General features: G+C 49.6%; 1 protein-coding gene across 2 annotated transcripts in view; it reads left to right on the forward strand.

Annotated features, from left to right (window-relative positions):
* WAPL (WAPL cohesin release factor) overlaps nt 1-19,655 on the forward strand; it is a 1,140,053-nt gene that overhangs the window by 491,193 nt on the left and 629,205 nt on the right. For both annotated transcript variants that reach the window (XM_086922027.1, XM_086922028.1), the window contains exon 10: nt 7,344-7,455. In XM_086922027.1, coding sequence (XP_086778153.1) covers nt 7,344-7,455 — 112 coding nt within the window. The remainder of the gene's footprint in view (nt 1-7,343; nt 7,456-19,655) is intronic.

Here is a 19,655-nt window from a genome sequence, read left to right on the forward strand (position 1 = left end):
GTGCTCTCTTGTGCCTCACTTCTCCTGAGAAACAAGATGGCTGCTCAGGTGGTCCCAGAAGGATAATAGCATATATAAACGTTATCAGCTAATAGAATTAGCATTTACAAAACCTTTGAAATTTATTTAAAAAAAATATAGGTTTCACGCCTGATATAGTTAGGAATTAGCATTTAAAAAACCTTGCAAATTCACTTAAAAACCATAGGTTTCAGGCCTTATATAGTTAGGAATTAGCATTTAACTCCTTCGCTGCGGCGGCTATTCCGCCGCAGCGCTAACGGTCGCGGGCGGGCGGCTCACCTGCGCTGGTGACAGAACCGTTCCGTCACGGCTCGCGGGTGAGCTGTGCTTGTGACTGAACAGTTCCGTCACGGCCCCACCCTCTTAATGAAAGCCGCCGCGCAGGCGCGAAATCAGCGCCGCGGCGGCCGGGCCGTGACGGAACCGTTCCGTCATGAGCACAGCCCACCCGAGGGGCGTGACGGAACCGTTCCGTCAGTAGCGTCGAACGGGTTAAAAAACCATTGAAATTGCTCCTATATAGTTAGTTGTACTAACTATATTTCGCGCACCCGCAATCCACTGCTGATGTCACATTACATCATTCATGACCTAGTCAGTGACATCACTGATGACATCACTGATGACATCTCATTTGACATCTATATATATATATGTATATTTATATGTATATACGAATATGTATATATGTATATATCCGACGCATATGAGCTGCAGATTGCACACAATGCATAGATTGCCACCTAGTGTTGGGCCCGGATGTTTGCAGTTTGTTTTGTAGAAAAGTCTTTGGAAGTCACTGGATAGGTGACTTCTCCTTTGGATGATACTGCGCATGGTCATCGGCTCCATCCACAAATTGTTTTTTTTCGCCACCGGGCTCGGATGTGTTTCCAGCGTTCAGTGTTGAAACCGAATTCCTTCGGCGCGCAATCCTCACCAACTTTTAGAACAAGTTTTCAACGCTTCCCCCCCTACTCGAGGCTATTCTTCAACGTCGAATACTTCGATTCCGGTCGTCGTCGGCGGCCTTCGGGCCTAACTAGGCCTCAACTCCAGCTCATGGAAAGGACGCCCTTCAAAAAGTGTCCTCAATGTGTGCCGAAGTATCCCCACACAGACCTTCACGAGGTGTGTAACCTCTGCCTTTCTCCGGAGCACGAGGCAAAGGACTGCTCAGCTTGTGCCTCTTTCTGCTCCAAAAAGACTATCCGGGACCGAAGAGCGAGAAGAACAAAGGCTCGGTATTCAACCTCCATTCCGGACGACATCTTTGAGGAAGGTGTCAACGTCCCAGAACAACAAGACGTCCACAGCGGTTCTGAACATGAAGAAGATTCGGATGTCGAGGACATCACTCCAGCGCAACGGGTCGTAAGTAAGACAGTCGACCCCGACCCTTCCTCGACACACCCAAAGAAGGCCCAGTTTACACCCTCGCCCTAGAGCTCGGGTGCACACTGACACTCCGCTTCTACTGCCTCACCTTCGGGCCCGGCAAAGAAGCCAATTAAGCCTTCAGGCGTCTCTGGCTTCGCATGGTGCCGGCGCCAACTTACCGGCACCGAAAAAGACATCCACACCGGCTACGCCGATGTCCAAACTATTGGCGCCGAAACCCACAACTCGTTCGGCACCGAAACCCAGGTCGGAACCAAGCAAAGCTTCGGATTCCCAAAAAATGCCGGAACCGAAAAAAGCATCGGATCCAAAGAAACAACCGGATCCGAAAACACCCGACCCGAAAAAACCTTCGGAGCCGAAAAAACATTCGAAGCAGAGAGACTCCTGCTTCCCCGAAAAAGGACATTGTCAAAAAACCAAAGCAAGCCGATTCGGTGCCGAAACCTTCGACAGCACCAAAAGATCGGCCTCCGGCAGAAGACTTATCTCATGCAGACCATGCCCAAAAGACTCTTGCTAGGGACCCAATAACTGGACAGTTGATTTTGGCCTCAAAGAAACTACCACTGGACAAACCCGCTCCGCATGCAAAGAAGGACATGGCTACCTCTCCTTTAAGACTGCCTTCCCTTTCTCCTCCACCTATGCCATCACCACAGTCTTACATACCGCAGCATTCCCCAGCATCCTCCCATAGGAATGATAGCTCTGATGATATGGGGGGGGGGGGTAACATGCCTGATCCAGCCACACCTACAGGATCACCTGACCCATGGGATGACTACACTATTCCAGATGTCCCAAATGTCCCTCAGGATGGCTTATACCCCTCACTGCCTACCCTACCAGAAGACACTATAGGGTTTAACGAATTGATACACAGGGCTGCACAATATCACGTGGTAGACATACATACTGACCCTGTAGACGACTTCCTGATGGATACCTTTGATAACGCACAAAGGTCCGCATCCATCTTACCAATGCTCAAAGGAGTAATTAAACACGCTTCTGAAGTCTTTAAAGATCCAGTCAGAACTAGAATCATTAATCCTCGTATAGAGAAGAAATATAAAGCCGCCCCTTTGGACCCAGCAATACATTAAGGGGCCAGTACCACTGGACTCGCTTGTAGTTTCCAACGCAAGAGAGCAAACTCGCAAACATCAGGTGATGCTGCCCCACCAGATAAAGAGTCTAAGTTACTGGACGCATCGGGGAAGAGAACTGCGCCTCAAGCAGCAAACATCTGGCGTATCGCCAACACAGGCATTGCTAGCCAGATATGATAGTGCACATTATGACGAATTAGAGTCCATAATGAGACACCTCCCTGATAAGTACAGGGATAGGGCACATGAACTCATCCAAGAGGGTAAAAACATTACAAATACCTCCATCAGATGTGGCCTTGACGCAGCGGATACTGCGTCTAGAGCAGTTAACACCAGCGTCTTACTACGCAGACACGCCTGGCTACGTATATCAGGATTCAAACCTGAGGTACAAAGTGGCATTCTTAATCAACCTTTCGATGAGCAACACCTAATTGGACCCAATGTGGATGTATCTATTGAAAAAATGAAAAAAGATACAGACACCGCCAAATCTATGGGAGCCCTGCAGTCGCAGGCTCCCCGACGTTCATTTTGTCGCTCATCCTATAGAAGTGCCACCAGAGGATATTCCTCAGACACAACCTCTGCCTCATACAAAGCCCCCAAACAATCCCCTTACAGCAAGGGCTATCAAAGGGGTGGGTAATGGGGTAACACTAACCAGGGCAGAGGTAAAAATAACAATTCCCGCTTTGCCTCCACCCTTGCCCTGTGACTCTTCCCCTGCCCCCGCCCCACTCCACTCCTGTCGGGGGAATACTCCAACAATACCTGCCAGCCTGGGAAAACATCACATCAGACAGGTGGGTGTTGCAAATTATTCAATCAGGGTACTGTCTGGAACTACAATCTACCCCCCCAAACATGCCACCCAAGCAGCGTCCAATGTCACAGGAACATTTAACGTTGCTCAGACAAGAGGTAATATCCCTCCTGCAGAAAAATGCAATAGAATTAGTTCCAGAGCACCAGAAAAACAAAGGAGTATACTCACTGTATTTCCTAATACCAAAAAAGGACGGATCTCTAAGACACATCATAGACCTCAGACCTCTAAACGTTCACATTCAGTTGTACCATTTCCATATGGTCACACTTCAACAGGTCCTTCCAGTACTGGTACTAAACGACTTCCTTGCCACTCTAGATCTAAAGGACGCCTACTTCCATATTCCCATCCACGCAGCGCACAGAAAATATCTCAGATTTGTGCTAGATGGGCAGCACTACCAGTTCAAAGTGCTCCCATTCGGAGTCACAACAGTGCCTAGGGTATTTACCACATGCCTAGCAGTAGTAGCAGCACACTTAAGAAGACAGCACATTCATGGCTTCCCATATCTGGACGACTGGCTCATAAAAACCAGCTCATACAGCCAGTGTGTACAACACACTCATGCTACCATTCAACTGCTTTACGACTTGGAATTCACCGTAAATTGCACCAAGTCGCATCTACAACCCTCACATATACAACAGTATCTCGGCGCTACAACAAACAACCAATTAACACTAGCGTATCCCTCTCCAGCAAGGATAACAAGCGTACAAACTCTTCTAACAAAATTCAAGCCAACACTCACTACCAGCTTGAGTGTTCATGCAGCTCATAGGAATGATGGTATCTTGCATATTCGTAGTTCCTCACGCAAGATTGCAAATGCGTCCACTTCAGGAGTGCCTAGCACGCCAATGGAACCAGGCTCAAGGTCAACTAAGAGACCTAGTGTTGGTAGACTGTTGGACTCCTCTTTCTCTGCAATGGTGGAACATCAAAAACCTTTCCAAAGGGCCACCATTTCTAGAGCCGGTTCCTCAACTAGTCTTAACAGCGGACGCATCGCTCTCCGGCTGGGGAGCTCACCTTCTGCATCACACCATGCAAGGCAGGTGGACACCGCAAGAAAAGCTGCTCCTCAACAACCACCTAGAATTACTAGCTGTGTTTCTAGCCCTAAAAGCTTTTCAAACTCAAGTGTCAGGCAAAGCTGTCCTAGTCCGCACAGACAATATGACAGCTATGTACTACATAAACAAACAAGGAGGGACACACTCTCTGCAGCTCTCAGTTAGCACAGCAGATATGCAGATGGGCTATACCACTAAAGAGCTTCCTATTAGCCCAACACGTCCCAGGAGTACAAAACACCATGGCAGATCTGCTAAGTCGGCAAACTCTGCAAATCCACGAATGGGAACTTCATCCACAAGTTCTTCATCCGTTCTTTCAAATGTGGGGACAACCTCAAATAGACCTCTTTGCCACCCACAAACGCAAAATGCCCAAACTTTGCCGCTAGATACCCACACCCATTGTCCAAAGGCAATGCGATATGGATGAACTGGTCAAAACTATTTGCGTATGCTTTTCCTCTTCTCCCACTACTTCCATTAGTGGTACGTAAACTACAGCAACATTCCCTAACGCTCATCCTAATCGCTCCAACTTGGGCCAGACAACCGTGGTACACCACGCTGTTGGAGATGTCTGTAGTACCACACCAAAAACTAAACCTATCTCCACGCCTATTAACGCAGAACCATGGAGAGATCAGACACCCGGACCCAGCACAGCTCAACCCAGCGATCTGGCTCCTGAGGTCATAGTTTGGTTACCTCAACCTTCGCCCAGAATGTATGAACGTTATTAAAGAAGCTAGACACCCCACCACTAGAGCATGTTACGCTGCTAAGTGGAAAAGGCTTGTCATATACTGCCAAAACAACCAAATTAATCCTTTAGATGTGTCTATTCAACACATCATTGGATATTTATTGCACCTTCAAAAGTGTAACAGCCTACACGTCTATCAGGTTAGACCTTGCAGCTATTGCAGCGTACTTGCAAAATAGACAACATCTATCTCTGTTTAGAGTGTCAGCTATTAAAGCTTTCATGGAAGGACTAAAAAGAATAATTCCTCCCAGAACACTACCCGCACCAGTGTGGAATCTAAATGTGGTTCTCACAAGGTTAATGGGACCTCCCTTCGAACCATTACATAAATGCGAATTACAATTTCTAACCTGGAAAGTAGCTTTCCTAGTAGCCATTACGTCAGTCAGAAGGGTTAGTGAACTACAAGCATTTACCATTCAGGAACCCTTTCTGAAAATGCATCATAACAAAGTGGTTCTTCGTACTAATACAAAATTCCTTCCAAAAGTCATTTCCCCTTTTTATCTAAATCAATCTGTTGAGCTGCCTGTATTTTTCTCGCAGCCTCAAACCGTCGCAGAAAGCTCTACACACTTTAGATGTCAAGAGAGCATTACTGTACTACATTGAAAAGACACAAACTTTTCGTAAGACAAAACAACTTTTTGTGTCTTTCTCACCGCCACATAAAGGCAATCCCATTTCAAAGTCTGGGATCGCTAGATGGATTGTTAAATGTATACAAATATGTATCAAAAAGCCAAACGCACATTAACAATCCCACCAAAAGCCCATTCTACCAGGAAAATAGGGGCTTCAATGGCATTCTTAGGGAACGTTCCCCTAGATGACATATGCAAAGCAGCCACATGGTCTACACCGCACACATTCAAAAAGCATTACTGTGTAGATGTGCAAACTAAACGGTAAGCCACTGTGGGCCAGGATGTACTAAAAACCCGGTTTCAAACAACTGCAACACATACAGGTGGTCGCCGCTAGGTGTGGGAACTGCTATGTAATCTATGCATAGTGTGCAATCTGCAGCTCATATGCCTCGAACGGAAAATGCTACTTACCAGTATGCATCTGTTCTTGGCATGTAGAGCTGCAGAGTTGCACATGCCCACCCGCCTCCCCGGCTACCTTTATCTGTTCAAGTATTATCTTAATTAGATACATATCACATGGACATCACTATCTCTTATACAGCTCCATCACTTCCCTAATGGCAAACAATCTGGGGATGGAGCCGATGACCATGCGTAGTATCATCCAAAGGAGGAGGCGCCTATCCCGTGACTTCCAAAGACTTTTCTACAAAACAAACTGCACACATCCAGGCCCAACACTAGGTGGCAATCTATGCATAGTGCGCACCTCTGCAGCTCTACATGCCAAGAACAGATGCATACTGGTAAGTAGCATTTTCCTTTCTATATGCTCTGGGATCCCGCACATGGGCGGGATTATTCATAGATTATGACTTTGAGTGTACCCCTGGATGAGAACTAGGATTACAAGTAGGTCACTTATCCTTCTCACCTCCTGTGGGAAAATAAGGAGGGTAATGGGTCCTTATGCAGTCCTGTTAAGTTCAGTTTTAACCAACTGCTTTAAAGAGGCAACACTAACTGCTTCTTATAACCATAACAAAAGTATGATTTGATGAAATCGTCAAGCATAGTAAAATATATGGACTTTTGTGTTGTGTGACATAAAAAAAGAGAACATTTTCTAGAATCAAAGTTTAATAGGGGAACTGCTGTTTTAACTCTTCAACTTCTATACATTCATGTTGAGAGGGTGTTATTAATCTTGAACACAAACAGCAAGTATCCTACAGAAGCACTCCATCCAAACTATTATCATATTGATTTTGAAAGTATTCGTTTAATTTCATGAATGTTTAAATTGTTGATCAAAAGAATCGCAACTACAGTCTTCCATAATCAGGGCTTACAGCACTTCACAACCTGCCAGTGTCTTCTTTTGCAGCATTCTATTTAATCTGATCCCTTTCAGAAAATGGTAGAGTTGTTCTAAAGGTCCGTGTTGATAAAGAACTGCATGGCTCTGATTTTTGCAATTAAAATGATTCGTGCCATAATGTGAATATGTATCTTTCCCCCCCCCAGACGGGGCATTTGGCGATGGAGACACTACTTTCACTAACCTCCAAACGAGCAGGTGACTGGTTTAAAGAAGAACTGAGGCTATTGGGTGGCCTTGACCATATTGTAGATAAGGGTAAGTTTCATCTACTCAGATTTGTTTCATAGAATTATATACTGCATTTTTGCCACCATGAACTCAGGCTTGCAATTACACCTTTTAGTTATCCTTTTGTTAACTTCTTTGTATTCTGATGCAATAGCAGTTAAGCCAGACACAAAATAACTTTTTCAAAATAAAGAAATTGACCTTTTTTTTAGATCTGTAAAATGAGCAATTGATGCAACACTTCTTTCATGCATCATCATACTGCATAAATATCAGACGTATGCCTTTTTATGTTGGATGAGTCTATCCTCCAGTTCCTCACTTTGGGAATCATTCCAGGAACCATGCTGGCTATGGAAACTCTTGCAATAGCTTCTTGGTGCTGATGGATAGTGCCATTGGGCCTCCTCAGTGCTTGTACCTGCCTACCGACATGACATGTGCATAATGGCACACCCCTGTACATGGGCGTTTGTTCATTTTCCCTTTCCTCAAGTCTCAAGTTCGGTGCTCTGCGCCAACCTATTTCAGATTTTAAAAAAAAGAGCAACCTATGCACACCCTCCACTTGTCCTATTACCTACAAACAATTTAAATTTAAGAGATTAGTTTGCCTCAAAAATTGCAAATCTATTCATTCAACATTTTCGCCACTTGAAGTCAGATACTCCATATTCAAGATCAGAAGAGATAGACAGAGTCCACTGTAAGCGGTTTCTTCACATAAATTTCTTTTTATTCCATTGTAGTGGTTAAATCAGTAAATGGTTTCCACATTAATTTCTTTTTATTCCATTGTTGTTGTTACATCCATAAATGATTGCCAAATGATTGCCAACACGTGTTTCGTCTCTACTGAGACTTTATCAAGGCTGTAACACAAAGTTATAAAACACTCTTGTAAAAGCAATTCAATCTGGTGTCCCCAATAATTTCTAACAACGTACACCACATTTTCAATATCAATACATTTAACTATCATAATATTATTAAAACATTTCTAGTCTTCAAGACAGTCAACCTAATGCTGTGTGAATACTAGAAAGAGACCAAAATCTCTCCTCTATATCCCACCTGCTAGTATCCCCCAGCACCATCATTATCCAAATTTGAGTCACATTCATACAACATTTCATAAGCATGGCTCTAGTCTATAACTTTAAATGATAGTAGAAAGATCCAAAAAGCCCAAAGAAAGAACTAGAACATCTTGTTATAAAAAAGAAAAGAAAAAGTAACCCATTGTTTGTAAAGTGAACACCTGAAGTACGCATGAAAACCTCAAAAGCAACAACCAGCTCTAAAACCTGACACCCACCGATTGATAAAATGCTCCTGGTCATTTTCATCCTCTAGCACCAGAAATCCCAGTACTTCTGGTGGAAAGTGATATACAGCTGTGGAAAAGGGGAAAACTAATTAGACAGCTATCCCCTTTTAAAGCACTGTTCCCGGTTGCAATCAGACTAAATACAGGAAGCCCATCCTCATTACTAGAAACAAAATCCTTGAGCACAGATGAATTAGACATCATGAAAGATCTAAGCTTATGAATATAATGGTCAAAACTGCCCAGTTTTCACAGGCCTGCCAAATTCTTTAACAAACTTTAGCAATGTCCAGGTGTCGCACCCCACAAAGCTGACAAATCCCAAGCAGTGCCATGCATGCCTAAAGCTGATGTCAGTGACTGACGCTCACTATTTCTGTCTGTTGTGCTTCAGGACCAGAAATGCCAGTAAATCATGCAACAGATATTCTTTGAGTCTGAAGTTCAATTGAGTAGGCAAGGGCCAAACCTTATCATTTAACACAGGTAGTGCAGTTGGTCTCCATTTTGTTAGTCCTAGCTAAGAGGTGTATGGCACAGTCAAAAGACGAGTCCAAGGACAAGTCAAGGAAGAAATGCAAAAAGCGCACTGGTAGCTTCTCGGTGTCCATGTGCTGAGGAATCCAGGAGAAGATCTAGTTGGCACTCAAATTATCATTCAGGCTTTGTTGTTTGATTATTACCATGTGCCGAATTTGCAGCAGGTACAGCCACAGTTCACTGGGCCGTCATCCATTCTGCAGAGACTGCAGCCTTCAAATAGGTCTTGCTGTATATTTTCAGGTGTGCAGTGGCCCCTGCTGGTGACTTCTAGCCCCATGGTTCATTTTGGGCTTTTGCAAGAGGGTCTTTCCTCTGAACCAACTGGCCCCAGCTAGTCAGCCCAGCAGTGCCAAGCAGCACCTCCGCTCTTATGTTATAGATCCCTGGGGCTCCCATCGTTAATAGTGGCATTCAAGATTGCACCGGCTATAGTTTATTCGTAGACTTCGGCCTCTGATTTCGAAACTCCTTCAGCCAGGGGCTGACTTTATTTAGAAATACCATGTTCAAGGCATGTGAGCCAGCCATCTGGTATTGGGTCTGGATGTTTGCACTTTTTTTTTTGTTCAAAGAAGTTTTTTCCAGTCATAAGGTAGGTGACTCCTCCTTTCGATAATAATGCGCATGGACATCAGCTCCATTGTTAGTTTTTTTACCGCCATCTGGTTTGGATGCGAATTGCTGCGCTCTGGTTCAGCACCGTTTCCTGGTTTCCCTTCGTTGCGCAATCCACTACCCTCGGCGGTATGGTTTCTCGATCACGTTTCCCATTCTCTGTATAGTTTCCACTCCAAGATCTTCGATTGAAAAACTCTTGAAGCACCGTTGGGCCTACCCGCGCCCGACTCGCTAGCAGTCGATAGAACAGACTCTATTCAAGCTCTGTCCCGGGTGTTTTGCCAGATTTCTGCCCCCCGACCTGCACTAAGTGGCAACCTCTATCCCCTGAACACAACAAGAAAGATTGCAATGCTTGACGATCGTTTTGATCGAAGAATACGATCCGTGATTGTCTGGCTCAACGTCACGAGATGCAACACCAAGTCAGCTGCATACCAGACATCTTCGGCCAAGATTCCGACTGAAAAGAAACACAATCTCAAGGAGCCGAGGAAGAACTGGTATCTCCTTGTCCGAGGCAGACTTACATGGAAGAAGAGGAACAAGTTACACTGGGTCAGCTTACCCTGAGTACAGAAGCCCCCTTGCCCCAACAATTCAAGACCAAATAGGCTCCGGTCCTTTCTCTGCCTGCGGGCCAAGGTCTGCACCTAGAAAAAGTTTTCAGTGCCCCGGGCCTGGCGCAGAAACAAAAGGAGAAGCCTTCCGGCTTGGGCTCGGGTTTGCCCGCCGAAATCAAAGCATGTCATGGTCCACGTTCGATCTTCATCAAAGACTAAAGCTTCGGTACCGAAGAGTTCGGAGCCGAACATTTTGACGCCGAAAGCAGCGAGCAAAGATAAAAAGACATCACCAAAAGAGCCTCGGTCTGATCTTCCACCTTCAGATCCAAAACAGAAGAAACTGGTTATAAACCCAGACACTGCTCATATTCATGCCAAATTGCTTGAAAAAAGGAAAATGGGCCCACAGGAAGAGTACCACATCTCCCTGAAGAGAAAGAATGTGGGTACTAACCCTTCACCACCATATTTTCCACCTCCTTACCCACTAATCCTCAATTGCTCATCACACCCAGTAATACATCACAACCACCACTTTCACCTGGCCCACAGGATCAAGGGGATGGTAATGGGGATGAGGATAGGCCACATGATGATGACCCATGGGAGGATTATGACACTGACCCAAACACGGACAATGACCCTGACTTATATACCTCCAGACCATCACCCTCTGACGACAATATAGGGTATATTAAGCTTCTTAACAGGGCTGCTCATTATCATGGGGTGGACCTGTATAAGGAGGCTTTAGAGAAGGACTTATTGTTAAAGCCCCTAATTTCTTCTAAAAAAAACTACCAATACACTGCCATTGCTTAAGGCATGCTTAAACATGTGGATGAGGTTTTCAGCGATCCTGTAAGGGCAAGAATCATCATGGCTAGAGTTGAGAAGAATTATAAACCGGCACCTACTGACCCTGCTTACATCAAAGGTCAGCTGCCCCTAGAGACTCTTGTGGTTTCCAATGCTCGCAAGAGAGCTAAATCACATACCACAGATGAGTCCCCTCTTCCTGATAAGGAGTCCAAGTTAATTGATGCATCTGGCAAAATTGTGCAAAAAGAAACAATTGATGGACGGAATGCAGAACAATGTCATAAATTCACACCACGGCCTAAATCCATTATTTTTTTGCTCACCATACCATTCCAGTTTGGAACCAGCCGTATGCAAATCAGTCTTGACCCTTTGCCCCAATGTGAACTGCCCAGCCCCAACTGCCAGGCCAGCTCCTACCTTGACTGGAAACAAGCATCATGGGACCAGTTTCGGACTTTCAACCCTCATCAGCCAGGATAGCTTGACTCCAGTGGCATAGAGAGCACGGGACCCATGTTTGGGCATACCCGGCCAGTGCCCCTGGAATCAAGCTGGGATCAATGTTTTGATTTGTTCTGCATTCCGTCCATTAATTGTGTCTCTCTTGCTTTCTGGCAAAAGGGTAACCTCACAAGCGGCTAATCACTGGTGCATTGCTAATGCTCAAGCTTTGTTAGCCAGATATGATAGGGCTCATTGTGATTAGTTATAAAAACGTATTCAATGAACATAAATCGTAGGCAAATGATCTTATTCTGGAAGGCAAACTTATCACCAATATCTCCATCAAGTGCGACATAGACACAACAGCGTGTGCAGTAAACACCGGTGTACTGCTACGTAGACCTGCTTGGTTCAGAATTTCAGGTTTCAAACCTGAGGTACAATCTTCTATTTTCAAACAGCCATTCGATAAAGAGCACCTCTTTAGTCCAGCAGTTAGTCCAGCAGTTGACACCTCGCTGGAAAAAAATAAAAATACAAATGTCGCAAAGTCCATGGGGGCTTTGAATTTACCTGCAAATAGGTTTTTCTTTCATCGCTCCTTTTACATTGTTGGCTCCAAAAATATTTCTACAGAAAATCCCTCTTCCTCTTACAACGGCAACAACCAATTGCCCTCATCAAGAGGCTATGTCAGAGGAGATTTTAGAGGAAAGAATGGAAGGGGAAGAGGCAGAGGCAACTCCACAAACATTTTCCCCGCAAATAACAAGCAGTGACTTCTTTTGGCTACCCCCCGAACATTCCACTCTTGTCGGGGGACGTCTCTCACAATTTCTCCCTGTTAGGAAAACAATCACCTTAGGCAAATGGGATTTACAAATTATCCAATATGTTTACTACCTGGAAATTACAGACACACCCCCAAACATTCTTCCAAGATCACACGCAATGTCATAAGATCATCTTACCCTTCTAAAGCAACAATTTCTGTCTCTGTTACAAAAAGGAGCTATAGAACCAATTCCATTAAAATATCAAGGGGCAGAGGTACACTCCCTGTACTGTCCGAAGAAGGAAGTCTATTTTAGGCCTATACTAGACCTCAGAACTAAATCTATACAGTCGGACCACTTTCTCATGGTCACACTCCAGCAAGTGTTCCCGCTCCTTCAACAAGGCAATTTTCTGTTCACTCTTTACTTACAGGACGCCTATTTCCATATCCCAATGCACCCTGCTCAACGCAAGTACCTCAGGTTCGTAGTAGCAGGCCAGCACTATCAGTTCAAGGTGCTCTCATTTGGAGTAACTACTGCACCCAGGGTTTTCACCAAGTGCCTGGCAGTAGTCGCAGCTCATGTACGAAGACAACACATTCACGTCTATCCATATTTGGACGACTGGCTCATTAAAGCCAACTCTCAACAGAGCTGTCTAAGTCACACTCACAAAACAGTGCTGTTGCTCCACGATCTTGGATTCACAGTAAATCTGTCCAAATCCCATCTACAACCATCCAACACACAGGCGTATCCGAAAGCCGCAACATATACACAAAAGGCTTTGGCCTACCCCAATCTGGCCAAAATCTGCAACATGCAAATTTTACTGTAAGTTTTAGCCTCAACACATTACCAGTTTGAGTGTTCATGCAGTTACTAGGGATGATGATGATGGTGTCTTGCATTCTAATAGTGCCTTACGCAAGACTCCAGATGCGTCCCCTTCAGGAGTGCTTAGCGCGTTAGTGGAACCAGGTTCATGGCCTCTTATCAGATCTAGTGTTGGTGGATGGCCGCACCCAGCTCTCTCTGCAGTGGTGGAATACACAAAACCCTTCAAAAGGATGGCCCTTCATCTACCCGGTTCCACAGATGGTGATAACAGCAGACTCCTCGCTCACTGGTCTGGGAGCTCATGTCTAGACGCATACAATTCCGGGCATGTGCAGCAAAAGCAGCTTCACATAAATCATCTAGAGCTGCTAGCGATTTTTCTAGCGCTCAAAGCGTTTCAAGTACATCCAGTAGGCAAAGCTGGCCTAATCTGCACAGACAACATGACAGCTATATACTACATCCAAAAACGGAGGGGGGGGGGGGACACTCTCCAGCTGTTAGAACTAGCACAGACCATCTGCAGATTGGCTATACGTCACAAAATGTATCATCTGAAAGAGACACGTTAGTGATAGATTCCTTACCTTAGAATATCCCCAGGCGTCAGACTGGATCCGGAAATTTTTGCGTAGCAATACCCCTGCGCGCTGTTAGGCGTCGTCTGCGGCTCCGCGTCCGTCGTCGGCGTCGTGAGCGCCGGGATGACGTCATCGGAGTATATAGACGGCGCCCATGCGCGCTGACGTCAGTTCTTCTTTTTTCCGCGCCAGCTAGCGCAGATCCGGAAGAAGCTCTACCCCCAGTCACTTTTTGACTGAAAACTTTTTGATCTTTTTGATCCTCTAATTCGTCGATTCTCGACGATCGGTGCCAGGGATGCCCGGGTTCAAGCCTTGCTCGAAGTGCGGCCGACTCATGTCGGTCACGGACCCCCATCGCCGGTGCCTGAAGTGCTTAGGCCTCGACCACGACGATCGAACCTGTGACGACTGCCGGGCCCTGACGTCGAAGGCTAGGCGGGAGCGGTCCCGCAAGCGTCTCGAGCTGAGGCAGTCGGCCCCGCGCCGCTCCAGGTCCCGGTCCCGGTCCCACGGGAGGTCGAGGGACAGGTCGCGAGGTCGGAGTCATCGACGCTCCGGGAGTGGTCACCGATCGTCTGGATCCAAGTCCTCAGGTAAGAGGCATGAGAGGTCGGAGCGACACCATCGGTCCTCCGACCCGCCCCGACGCTCGCTCGATGCGGCCGGGGGTTCGGGCGACACCGCCCACGCGGCTCCGCGGGAGTCGCAAGCGTCGCCGCCTGCCCCACACCTTCGGGTCCCTGGGCACGGCGCGTCGCAGGAGGAGGTCGAGAGGTACCTCATGGCCATGAGGGCCCTCCCTCCTCAGTCGGTTCCCGTGGCGCCTTCGGGCCGATCGGCTCCGTCTGGAGGTCCTTCCGGGTCGGGCGCTTCGGCCCCGACGACGTCGGGTGCTTCGGGCCCGGCGCCGCTGGCGACTTCGGTCCCGGCGCCGCGCGACCTCGCTGGATCCGGCTCCGGATCCGGGACCTCGCCGGTCGACCTTACGACCTCACCGGCGCCGTCCCTTCAGGTGTCGTCCCCGGCAGCCGTAGTGGTTGCCGACCCCAATGCTTCCTACGGTCCGCCTCAGGCGTCGGAGGGGCGCCGCTGGGCGCCGATTCCATCGGCCGTCGGAGAATTCTATCTCCACGAGGAGGCCCTGGCTGTTCATCCTGGTCTCCAGGAGCTGGGTGACGAGGAGCAATGGGAGGGGTCCGAGGACCCTCTGGCACGTGATTGCCAGTCACATCAGGACTGGACATATGAGCTTGGGGAGGCCAGTGGTATTGACACCTCGCCAGACACTGGATTTACATCGCCCCCGACTGTGGCTTCGGAGGCGGGTTCTGCTTACAGCGTAGTGTTGACGAAGGCAGCTAAGGCCCTAAACCTTGAGCTCCCCGTCGCGGCCGTGAGGACTAATCTCCTCACTGAGGTGCTCAAACAGCAGTCCGGCTCCGCGGAGCCCCTTCTGCCGTTCAATGAGGCCTTGTGTGACGTTCTGCTGGGCACTTGGTCCAAGCCCGCCACAGGTCCCCCTGTGGATAGGAACGTGGCCAGACGCTACCGCCCGGCACCGGGCGACCCTTGCTTTTTGTCCACCCACCCCACCCCCGAGAGCCTGGTCATCCAGGCCTCCACTTCCCAGACCGCATTCCCGACGGCCCCGCCCGATCGGGAATCCAAGAGATATGAGCAGTTCGGGAAGAAGGTCTTCTCGTCTGTGAGCCTAGGGCTCCGGTCAGTCAACACCAACTGTCTCTTGGGCCGCTACACCCACACTCTGTGGGACACGGTTGCGGAGGTGCTGCCACAATGCTCTGAGGAGGTCAGGGCTAAACTCAGCCAAACCCTTGCGGACGGCCGAGATGCGGCACGATTTTCCATCCGGTGTGGGCTGGATACCACGGACTCACTGGGCAGGGCGATGGCAACGACGGTGGCGGTTCGACGCCACGCCTGGTTGAGGTCCGCCAATTTCTCGGCCGATGTCCAGGCCACTCTCCTGGACATGCCGTTTGATGGCCGTCGCCTCTTCGGCGACAAGGCAGACCATGCGCTGGAACGTTTTAAGGACTCCAGGGCCACGGCCAAGTCCTTGGGCCTTGCGGCCCCACGCCAGCAATCGGGTGCCTTTCGCTCCTTTCGTGGCCACGGAAGGGGCGCCCCACCACGGACCGTCAGCCACGCGCCGCAGAATGTTCAGCAACGCGGTGGCGGCCGTGGGAACCGCCGTGGCGGTGGTCGGGGTCAGCGGCGAGGCCAGTCCACACCTCCCTCAGCAGCCCCCGCCTCAAAACCTTCCTAGTCCGAGTTTTCAGGCCCATGTGACGCCTGTGGGAGGCAGGGTTCGCCATCACCTCTCCCACTGGCATACAGTCACTTCGGACAGGTGGGTGCTGCAAATTGTCCGAAGGGGTTTCTCCCTCCCCTTCGAGTCTTCCCCTCCATCCATGCCACCTCAATGCCACCGTGTGTCGGGGGATCACTTGCGACTTCTGCAAGAGGAAGTTTCGGCCCTCTTGGCCAAGAGGGCCATCGAGCGCGTTCCTGGGCCAGAAGTAGGACGTGGCTGTTACTCCCACTACTTTCTGGTACCCAAGAAGGGCAAAGGGGGCCTACGCCCTATCTTGGATCTGCGGAACGTGAACGGCTTCCTCCGTACGGAGAAGTTCAAGATGCTCACTTTGGCTCAGGTCCTGGCTGCCCTGGACCCAGGAGACTGGATGGTAGCGTTGGACTTGCAGGACGCCTATTTCCACATCCCCGTCCTGCCGGCCCACCGGCGTTACCTGCGGTTCACGGTAGGCCACGAGCACTTTCAGTTTACCGTGCTCCCCTTCGGCCTTACCAGCGCCCCACGGGTGTTCACGAAGGTGATGGCGGTGGTCGCAGCCCATCTGCGCAGGCAAGGGGTGTCAGTCTTCCCCTACCTCGACGACTGGTTGTTGAAGGCGGGCTCGCCCCAGACAGTCGTCAGCCACCTCCAGACTACGGCCGACCTCCTGCACTTGCTGGGGTTCTCCATCAATGTGCCGAAGTCACACCTGTGTCCCTCTCAGAAGCTCCTTTTCATCGGAGCGGTTCTCGACTCGGCGCAGTTTCGGGGTTACCCACCCGAGCAGCGGGTTCGGGATATTCAGGCTCTGATTCCTGTCTTCGGGCCGTTATCCCGGGTCTCGGTCAGGTTGACGCTGCGGCTTCTGGGACTGATGGCCTCCTGCATCCTTCTGGTGCGTCACGCCAGGTGGCGGATGCGGGCTCTGCAGTGGGACCTGAAGTTTCAGTGGGCCCAGCATCAGGGCAACCTGTCCGATCATGTCCTGATCTCGGAGGGCACTGCGAGACAACTGCAGTGGTGGCTCACGGACCGCGACTGGGTCAGTGGCAGACCCCTCTCTCTACCCCAGCCGGAGCACGTGGTTGTGACGGACGCGTCCCTCCAGGGCTGGGGAGGCCACATGGGAGAGGCGGAGATCAGAGGCCTCTGGTCTCCGGCGGAGTCCCGGCTCCACATCAACCTTCTGGAGCTGCGGGCGATTCGTCTTGCACTGAAGGCATTCCTCCCCTCTGTCAGGGGGAGCGTGGTGCAAGTGTTCACCGACAACACCACCGCCATGTGGTACTGCAACAAACAGGGCGGTGTGGGGTCGTGGACCCTTTGCCAGGAGGCTCTGCGCCTCTGGCAGTGGCTGGAACATCAGGGCGTGACTCTGGTGGTTCAACACCTGGCAGGTTCTCTGAATGCCAGGGCGGACGAACTCAGCCGCCGGTGCATGATGGATCACGAATGGCGTCTGAACTCGGACGTGGCGCAAGGTCTCTTTCGACAGTGGGGAGAGCCTTGGTTAGATCTATTCGCCACAGAAGAGAACGCGCAATGTCAGCAGTTCTGCGCGTTGGAGTTTCCAAGGCGGCACTCGCTCGGAGACGCTTTTCGTCGCGAGTGGAGCTGCGGCCTGTTGTACGCCTTTCCGCCTATACCACTTCTGCCCAGAGTGCTGAAGAAGATCAAGCGCGACCGGGCCCAGGTTATCCTTGTGGCTCCGGACTGGGCTCGAAGATACTGGTATCCCGAGCTACTCAGCATGTCAGTCGATCCCCCGATTCGTCTGCCTCTTCGGGAGGACCTTCTGTCGCAGCAGCAGGGGACGGTCCTGCACCCGAACCTGTCCAGTCTCCACCTACAAGCTTGGAGATTGAGCGGCGGCAGTTGAGGCCATTTGACTTGCCTCCCGAAGTCTGTGACATCATTCTGGCAGCCAGGCGTCCCTCCACTAAGTCGGTATACGCCTGCCGGTGGAATAGATTTGTGGCATGGTGCGCAGCAAAGGCTGTGGATCCCCTCTCTGCACCCCTTTCGGAAGTGCTGCTCTTTCTTCTTTCCCTTGCCCAGCAGGGCTCTGCTCTGGGCACTCTTAAAGGGTATCTCTCTGCTCTTTCAGCCTTCTTGAGGCTACCTGATCAGCCTTCTTTGTTCAAGTCCCCTATAGTGAGTAGATTTCTGAAGGGCATCACACACATGTTCCCTCCTGTTCCCTTCGTGATGCCCCAGTGGGACTTGAACCTTGTTCTCACCTATCTGATGTGTGCTCCCTTTGAGCCACTTCATAACTGTCCTCTTCGCCTCCTTACGCTGAAGACGGCCTTCCTGGTTGCCATCACCTCTGCCAGGAGAGTGAGTGAGCTCCAGGCTCTTTCTTCTTCTCCGCCTTTCCTGTCTGTTCACCCTGATAAGGTGGTGTTGCGTACACGACCTTCCTTTCTGCCCAAGGTTGTCACGGCCTTCCACATCGGGCAGTCCATCACCTTGCCCACCTTCTTTCCGCCTCCGCATCCCTCGAAAGAGGAGGAGAGGCTCCACCGTCTGGATCCAAAACGTGCGCTCTCCTACTACTTGGACCGCACTCGCCAATTCCGGGTGGATGACCAACTCTTCGTTGGTTACGTGGGCGCGAAGAAGGGAAAGGCTGTACACAAGAGGACCATCTCCAGGTGGATCATCTTGTGCATCCAAGCGTGCTACTCCATGGCGAGGAAGGAGCCCCCGGCTGGATTGCGGGCTCACTCCACTCGGGCCACGGCAACGACAACTGCCTTGGGCCGCGGTGTCCCCCTGCAGGACATCTGTCAGGCAGCCACGTGGGCCTCGCTGCACACGTTCGCAAGACACTACTGCCTGGACAGTCAAGTCCGGAGGGATGGCTTCTTTGGCCGTTCCGTCCTCCAGGACTTTCTGGTGTGATATTGGTTCGCAGACCCACCACCACGGGGTTGGTATTGCTGGGGTATCTATTCTAAGGTAAGGAATCTATCACTAACGTGTCTCTTTCAGATGCACAAGTTACTACTTGTGTAACGATATATCTGTAAGAGACATTAGTTAGTGATAGATTCCTTACCGCCCTCCCATCCTCCCCGTTCTGCGAACCGATATTTAGGGTTAAGGTCATCCCCTTTCAGGGCCCTAGTTTCATGGCACCAGTGTTAGTTCTCTCATGGCTCTGCGTATCTGGCGCGGAAAAGCTGTGTTATCAGAACTGACGTCAGCGCGCATGGGCGCCGTCTATATACTCCGATGACGTCATCCCGGCGCTCACGACGCCGACGACGGACGCGGAGCCGCAGACGACGCCTAACAGCGCGCAGGGGTATTGCTACGCAAAAATTTCCGGATCCAGTCTGACGCCTGGGGATATTCTAAGGTAAGGAATCT

The sequence above is a fragment of the Lissotriton vulgaris genome, chromosome 5 (assembly GCF_964263255.1).
Source record: "Lissotriton vulgaris chromosome 5, aLisVul1.2, whole genome shotgun sequence".
Taxonomy (NCBI): Eukaryota; Metazoa; Chordata; class Amphibia; order Caudata; family Salamandridae; genus Lissotriton; species Lissotriton vulgaris.